General features: G+C 47.0%; 1 protein-coding gene across 1 annotated transcript in view; it reads right to left on the bottom strand.

Moving 5' to 3' along the window:
• The window catches only part of ACOX2 (acyl-CoA oxidase 2, branched chain), a 17106-nt gene extending 9369 nt beyond the window's left edge, over positions 1–7737 (bottom strand). The window contains exons 1-7 of the mRNA XM_009577137.1: positions 7578–7737; positions 6207–6369; positions 3671–3822; positions 3058–3165; positions 2226–2345; positions 1639–1754; positions 1073–1245 (exon numbers count right to left, since the gene is read on the bottom strand). Coding sequence (XP_009575432.1) covers positions 1073–1245; positions 1639–1754; positions 2226–2345; positions 3058–3165; positions 3671–3822; positions 6207–6369; positions 7578–7737 — 992 coding nt within the window. The remainder of the gene's footprint in view (positions 1–1072; positions 1246–1638; positions 1755–2225; positions 2346–3057; positions 3166–3670; positions 3823–6206; positions 6370–7577) is intronic.
• Between the last annotated feature and the right edge of the window lie 712 nt (positions 7738–8449).

Below are 8449 nucleotides of genomic sequence, written 5' to 3'. Positions count from 1 at the left end.
GAAAGCATGGACACGGGCTTCGCTACTGTTAGTTTACCTATTGCATAATGAAAAAGGGCATTTTGCATTACCAAGTATGTGAACAAGACTGAGCCGATCTCGTGGCAGCAAATCTTGTTAGAGAAACAAGCCCAACTAGGAAAAAAGTGATTTTTCTGCTGTGTTGGTGAACCAGCCTAACAGAGCAGAAAAGGCTGCAATGTGTGATCGGTCAGTACGGAGGGGGAACGGGGACTGCGGGAGAGGAAGAGGATGAAGCCTTCAAGGACAGCAAGTGGTTGGGTGTTATAGGGGAGGCGGTGGCACTGCACCCTGAAAACCTTTGCTTTTCAAACTGGATCTTGTGGCCCTGGGTATAGATAGGTTTCTCTGAAAATATTTGAGTCTAAATTATTTTAAGCTTTCTGAGCTTTTTCTGGATGTTCTTTACCACTTTTGCTGTGGTTAGTACACTTAGGACTTCAAATGATGGAATTGGTTATTACAATAGTTCAGTATGCCATGCTTTTGTGTTTGGCTTGCGTTTGAACCAAACCACGTTCTCATTAGATTCTTCTTGCTTTTGAAAGGAGATTTAAGTGGAAATTTTTGAAATCCATTCAAATGAAAATACCTACTTAATAATTACAGGGATTCTTACCAGACTAATAAAATTCAGTGTTGTAAAGTGTGGATATTGGAATTGTGGATGTTGGAAGGTATTTTAATGTCATGCCCACTAGTAGGATGCTATGGAATAAGAATTCAGCGACTTGTCCGCTTTTTCTGGTTTCTGCTGAGTTACGGGATTACAGGGGAAGGCCACTTACAAGAAAAATAGGTTGCCTGTGTGAACTGCTGAGCTATTCAAACTATGAAACTTCTCTTAGAAAGAACTGTAAACATTCTCTTGTACTTTGACTGAAGCTCGTTAACATAAATAATGGGGAAGCATGTTTGTAATATCCTATCCGGGCCAGGAAATAAGCCAGTGATGTGCTGAGAGATAAGATGAAAAGTAGAAATACGGACTGGTGCAGGGGAACAGGGTCTGTGGTCCCCTTCCCACCGCTGCGGACTTGCGTGGCATTACCCAGGCTTTAACTTGGACTGCCGGCGAACCACAGAGTATCGGATGGCAATGGTGCAAGCTTTCATTAGAGGTATTATAACTTCGTCCGCAATGAGGGAAATGCGCACCGTAGTCATTGTGAAATAATTAATCTTCTGTGACCCCCGTCTTACATAGGTGCCATCTGGTTGAACCTAGAGTAGAGAGAGGATGTTACATGCCATCTTCTTCAGTACTTCAATACTAGGATGGTTGTGTAATCTCTATGCCTGGAATGAAATGGACATCGAAATCCTTCACTGAATGCAAAACTAAGTATTTTTAAGTATGATGGATGAAACATATCCATTTGAAGAGACAAACTCTTACTGCTTCTGGCTGAGATAGGTTCTGCCTGCCCAACCTCTGAATTCATGACACCGAGTTTCATGTAGAATTCAGGTAACTTCTGCCCTTGATAAAACTGCAGAGGCTTGCAGACACCTCAAAGGAAGATTTTTGTCCTAAATTTAGGCAGGTCCCTGTCATCTCTCTGGCTGTGCAATGAGAGTCTGGTGGGTGAGTCTGTGATGTGAGTCCGTACATACCTCGCAAAACTTGTTCAGCATGTTCTCCCTGGGGACGCGCACGTTCTGCAGCATGAGGTAGCCATTGTCAACGTGCTCAAAATTCATTTTGGGACCGATGTCTCCTGCAGTTACGCCTGCAGCGGGAGAAAACATAGCCTGCTTAGTTTCACTTGAACTTTCTTCTCCCCATTTTGTGTCAGGCTGGGGATCTCAAAGGAAGGGCACGTTCAGCTCTACTTCTTCCCCAGCATGGGTGATCTTGCCTGAAGGAATAAACAGGCATTCGAATGCCTTGTGGTAGTTTGTTTCCATGATCCATCTATTACCCGTGCTGGCAGGGGTCAGAACTGATGTGTTAGTGCAGAGGTGGTCAGAGCAGCCCAGGCTTCTGGTTAAGAAGAAGGCTTGGTCTGGATATGCCTGAGGATACATTACATCTTCCTTTAGATAAAAAGGTTGGGGTTAATGATAACTATGCCTTGGGTATTTGTCTTGGTTTGGTTTTGGCAATTATAACTCTCCCTGGGCTCAATGTTTTAGAAGACATTTAAGGGCAAAATAGGCAGAGCACCTGCACAAGCGATGCGATGTCTGGGGTTGTTTACCTGCGCAGAGTGAATGGTCCTGAAGGCTGCGTATCTGCACGATGAAGGGATGCACGCCGTAGCACTTCCCATGGACGTGCAGCTGAGCAAAGACCACTGTGTGGGTTGCTGACCTTCCCACTGCGAGAAGAAAAACAGCCCCATTCCCTTAAGACGAGGTACAGCACAAACACTTCCACAGTTAACAGCAGTCAGTGCTAATTGTGCGTTAGGTCTCGCTAACATATGGGTCAGGGTAGGTGTGATCCACAGATGCTGGAAGCTGGAGATTGCCTAAATCTGCGTTCTGAGCCTGCTCTTGGCTCTCAGAAGCTGCATCATCCTTCTGCCTCTGTCGCTGCCTGTGAGGCTTGGATGAATAGTTTGCCTCAGCAGATGAGAAAAAATAAGTTAAAGTTCATGAATGCTGAGAGAGTGGGAAGTGCTGTGGCTGTTAGAGTAACTCCAGCTATTTTCTGTGAAATACCTTCCTAAAGGGAGCCATGAATTTCCCACTTCAATCTTTTATGCTGATCCTTTATGCTGATGACCTCCCTGCAGTTTTTGGTCATCTGAGTATTATTTGCAAAGAAGAGAAGACTGTTTCCTGCAGAGGCAGGAGTTTCCCTGAGCGAAGTTCTCCAGCCCTGCCACCCAAGGGCTTTTGATAGATGATGGTGGCTCCCTTCTGGCCTTTGAACTTGTACAAAACCCTTTGGTCTCTTACTTGCCTCTTCATCTCTTACTGAAATCCTCTGCTAGCACCTGGGCCCTCAAACACGGAGCTTGCGCAGGGACTGAGTAACTGAAGGAGGTAAATGAGGAAAAGCAAAATATTGTCTGTGGTACTTACTGTCTCCAGGCCACCACTTCATGGCAGAGATCTTTGGTGTGTTCAGTATAAACTCCTGCGTAGTGATATCAAAGTCTGCTGTTGTTTCCAAACCCTGAAGATAAGTTCCTTTAAAAAAAAAAAAAAAAAAAAAAAATCTATCTCTCCTGGTGTATCACAAGGATGGAGAGAGTGGAGGATCCCTGGAGGCTTGTGTGGTATTACCAGGGTTTTGTGGTTTACCCTCCTGATGAGAACCGTGGGATGATGCTCCCAGTGACCCCACACCATCTCCTGCAGAGATCTCTTGAGCCACAGTGGTACTCAGGCAAGCTGCCTGGTTCATGGTGACAACCTGGCTGATCCCTTCCATCGATGGTGACTGCCTGCTATCTAACCATGAGCTTTTACCCTTGCTTTTGTTATTTTTTCCACATTGGCAAAACCAAAGCCAGCACATCTCCAGCTTGCAGAGGAATGCTGAGGACATCAACCTCTAGCAAGCAGATGGCATTTTCCCCCCCAGCCACCACTGCCCCAGTGAAGCATGGTTAGCTTGAACTCAAATTCCCCGGAGAATCTGGGCCAGAGCTTCTCGTCCTACAGAAACACTGTGTTTTCTTTGCAGCCTTACCGTGCCCCAGTTCAGTCTGGGCGTAGCTTCCAATGAGCTGAAACTGGGTGGCGAGAGGAATCCATTTGGCAATCTGTTTGTCAGAGCCCAGCACTGAAATACTTCTCATGAAGATGCGGTGAAGGAGAAATGCGACGTCTCCTGACAGTGCCCTGCGGAGAAGGCACAAGGGGTATTTTTACACAGATGAAGTTCCAGGGGTGTGATGAACGAGGCAGTGACACTGTGGTGGTCACCAGACAGAACCACCTGCTGCCTTTTGATTTCCGAGTTGTCATACCTTACTGACCAGCATCAACACAGTATTGCAGGACAAGTGCTCTTCCAAGCTGCTTTTGTTTCTTCTTTCATAACGTAGTTTGCTTAAGTGTTGCTAGCTCATTATCTCACTTGCTCTTGGAGGAATTATCTATTCTGAGTAGCAGGTGCTGAGCTCCTAAAAACACAGCCCAGCTCCAAAGCTCCTGTGGCTCTGATAGCTTGTGAGCCCTTCGTATCTTTATTTTACTTCGTAGGATTTTGTTCCTGATTATTTAAGTCACATTTTAAGGCTGAGCTAAAAAAACCTCACCACCCTACCCTAAAGCCCCCAAACCCTGGCAATTCACTGTGGGGCACATTAGACTGAATCACATATGTAGGCTTCCGAGACCTGGATTTCCTGAACCTTCCCATTCCCATTCTGGGGAAATACCTCGGTACGTTGGGTTTGTTGCTGTACTGTTCCCTGGGTGTTTGCTGTCAGTCACTGTCAGTGAACAATACTGGGGCTTCATGGAGACTTGGCCTGACTTGAGATGGTTTTTTCTTGTGGAAAAATTCAAATACATCCTTGTAACACCTGGTTTATTCTGGTCAGGTCCTTCGTCATCGCCATCTGATAGGGCTGCATACATCCTAAAAAGCACTATTCCAGAAGCTGTGTGTGGGAACTTGGGTGCAGTAATTTCCATGGTGTACATCAGAAACCCATTTGTTTTAAGCTTTTTTTTGTGTGTCCGAAAAATCCTAAGAAAATATGAGGAGTATAGACCCTCTTCTCGGGATTCCTCAGAATATGGTTGAATCACGTCACAGATATAAGTACGTGTGCTCTCACACCTAAAAATATGTGGCTCTGCTTCTCGGTAGCTTGTATGGCTGTTAGCACGTTGCTTTACTGCAGTGCTCTAGTGAGCATCTCATTCTATATAGATACCTTTTATTGTTAACAAGTGACTGCGCCCTTTCTTTTATACTGGCCCTGAGAGAGAATCAGTCATGCTGAAAAAGCGGGGGGGGAAATATGAACAAAGAAGTTAAAGGGAAATTGCTTTGATTAACAGAAAAAGACTTAATGAACCCTTTGCAGCCCATCCAGAAATAATGTTACTTTAACTGCGATTTAAAAAAAGCTGGCTTTTAAATGTGTGCAGGTGGCTCACGGTGTCTGGCACCAGGACTTTGTCAGTAAGAGCTTGGTGCTCGCCTGGTGTTTCATCAGGAAGGAGCTGTCCTGCGAGGCCGGCGGTGCCCTTCATCCAGCAAAACGCGGTAGCGCAGGGCTGGCCCTGCCGAAGCCCTTGGCGTCAGGGAGCCTGATAAAAGCAAACCTTGGTGGGAGAGCCGGTTGAGTTTTGTCAGGTTTTTAAAATCTGCCAAGATTTTTTTTCTTCTGAGGGAGGAGTGGAGAGCTGCTATATATTGGGAATATAATGATCAGGTGCAAGAGCTCTTGATGGAAGATTTCCCCCTTTATTGGTCCCACTCACTGTAAGCGGCGAAGAGCTTAGCGTAAAAAATTCTAATCTTTCATATGATGAAATATTGGGAAGTGACTTTGAGTGTCAGTGGTGATTTGTAAGGTGCAGGCATTGCCCTTTTGAATGACGCTTTTGAACTTGCACCTTCTTACTGGGTATGTGACCCCCCCCAAACTAATAGTGTGCACCGGGCAACAGCAAACTGGTACTTTTATATTTAGCAAAGGGGGAAAGAAGGAGGGGCAAGCAATTAAAATTAAAATGTGGAGCTCAACCCCATGCAAAGTGTTAAGAAAACTTTTTTAAGGAAAGGATTGTGAAAAATATTTTGTTCCATTTACCGACAAACTGTGTGGTTTGTTTTTTTTTTTTTTCTTTTTAATACAATATGGGTTTTCTAGATAGAGAAAATGTCATTTTTAATTTACCTGGAAGTCAGTAACATAACTGAAACCGCACCACTTCCAATTCTGGTTATACGTTTAAAAATGACTGAGCGGTGATATGAGAGCTGTAGCACAAGTAAGGAGCTTGCTGAAGTGGAAATATCACGTTGGGGATGTGAAATGCTGTGATCTATCGCGCTGTACCCATGTGCTGCTCTTTGGGAAGTTCCCTGCCATGTATCATCCTTTTCCCTTTTTCTGAGCACGCTGCTAAAGTGAAAACCTGCAGCATGTTTGTATCAAAACCTTATCTGTCACCTGTTGGCCTTTGCTAAAGCCGATTCTTGTTGGCATACAAAACTTTTAACAAAAAATTAGTTGTACATTAAAAAAAAAAAAAAAAATCACCTGTAAATGTACTTAAATTCAGGTCCACTCTCAGTCCATCCCATCTCGTGCATCTTTTTCTGGAGGTGAACAGCCTTTCTGACTGCTGCTTCGTACCTCTCATTCTGGCTCTGGAAATACTGATTTTCTCTGCTAAATTCAGGGTCACATTCGATAGCTTCAACTGCAAAGCAACACAGAAGAGTTGGTTCTCCTGGGGCTGGGAAGGTGCAGGCAGTGCCTGGAGCCCTGCTGGGGAGGAACGGGCAGGGCTGGGGTCATGGACACCGGTGCTGTGACTTTTTAGGGTGACTGCAGGCAGGTTTTATTTTGCCAGCGCTGGCTCTGATGGCTGTCACGCCTAACTGAACTAACTGAAAAGCGGTGGGTTTGGGGAAGGAGGAGGGGAGGGGAAGCAAGTGGGCCTGAGAGGGGTCTGCTGAGCAGAAATAGTGACCTTGCGGGGTAAGGCACCGTCCCTGGTCAGGGTGTCAGAGGTGACTTTGTGCCTCGGACAGAAAATGCCATCGATCCCTCTGACGGCAGCAACAGCTGCGGTTAGCCGGGTTTTGTCCGGAGGGCGGCTAACGGCCGGAGCTGCCGGGTGTGCCACTTGGCACCAGTGCTTCGGCTCCGGGACTTTACCAGCCCTTCACAGCGTTGTGAAGGTTTGCTCTTTCTGTGTCAGCCTGAACGCTCCCGCTGCTCCCTTTTTGCCTTGAAACCTTTGAGTCCATTCACGTTTCAGTTTTTACTGAACTCCAGTTGCACCGTGAAGCGTGCGATCCCAGTGGCCTGTGCCTTTTTCATTTGATAAGGGTATCATATGGGGGTAGTTACAGAGACAAAAGAGCTTTTTTTTTTTTTTTTTCCCCTCCGTTCCTTCTGAGCCCTCCGTTCCTTCTAAGCACACAGTCATTTTTCGGCCCACCCATCACGAGTGAGAGCAGCTCAGCCTGGCCAAGCCAACCCTCACAAGGAATTCCCCACCTGGATGAGCCTGATGTGCCGAGGGGGTCATCGCCTGTGGTTCACGCATGGCGTGCGTCGCTGCACAGCAGCGCTAGCCCCCGCGTGCATCCCCTTCCCACGGAGATGCCCGCCCGTGTGACCCTCGGTCCTTGTATTTCAGTTTAACCAGTCTTGCTAAAGATACTGGGGATGGGAGCAGGGAAAGGGAAAAGCTTCAGACAGCGGGAGTGGCTGCGGAGGAGTCGTGTTGATTTACACTAGCAGCAACTCCAACTCCACACTCCCACTTTTTTAAGAGATGGGCGATAAGCAAATACCTGGGAGCACAAAACCCACCATGCAAAGGAGGAGCAGAAACAGTGGGGACGCAGGCACGCTCTGTACCAGCCCGCAGCCAGGTGCCTCGTAAGGCTCACTCACCCACCGCCCTCCGTATCCGAGTGTGCTCCGCACCGCCGTCCAGCCGGAACGTGAGCTTTTCCACGCTGAAGGAAGGCGTTTGCCTCTCGCTGGCGAGGTCGGGATTCACACTGCCGAGGACTGAGCCCTGCGAGTACTTGCTGGTCTCCAGCAGAGCCATCCTGGAAGCTGAGCTGCTCTGAGACGGGATGGGGCTCATTAAGTGCTGGCACACCTTCAGTGGGTGGTTGATGAAGGTATTGGGAGCAGCAGGGAGAGGTTTCAGTAGGTTGGCCAAGATGTTGTACCTGCACAGGCAGCCTGGGGCATGGCTCCCTGCGCTGCGAGCACAGCTATTGCAGGACACTGTGCTCAGCAAAATAGGTGTAGGAATGTACTTTGTACATGAAGAGGCACGTTTCCATGTTAGTTTAAAAAAAACCAAACAAATAGGGGTTGCACGAATATTTAGACACTGTCTTGTCCCCATTGCAATGATATGGACAATGAAAATTTAGGGCACTTTTAAGAGCTCAAAATGCAGGTTTTATGATTTTAAACATAGAATCTTTTTCTTTCACCAGTCTGTCCCCAATATTTTATGAGAAGTTACTGCTGGAATATCCCACAGGTAGGTGTTAATGTTTAAGGGAGTTCCCACCCCAGGCTGGGCGCCGCCGCCGCTGCCTAGCCCACGGGCGCCTGCGGAGAGGCTCCTGGACCTGCGCTCGCAGGCGCGGCCAGCTCTGCCCGTGCTGCCTCCCTCCTGCTTCCCACGGGGCTCGGCTTTACATTAACTCCTAACCTTGTAATTCCTGTCTTAGCAGGATTTGTTGCAGGATACTAATAAAAAAAAAGTGTGGTGTGTGGAAAATAAAGCAGATTTTTCCCTT

Source organism: Fulmarus glacialis, unplaced genomic scaffold (assembly GCF_000690835.1).
Source record: "Fulmarus glacialis isolate BGI_N327 unplaced genomic scaffold, ASM69083v1 scaffold26394, whole genome shotgun sequence".
NCBI classification, from domain to species: domain Eukaryota; kingdom Metazoa; phylum Chordata; class Aves; order Procellariiformes; family Procellariidae; genus Fulmarus; species Fulmarus glacialis.
The sequence above is the reverse complement of the archived record's forward strand: the minus strand, read 5'-3'. Positions and strand labels throughout refer to the sequence as shown.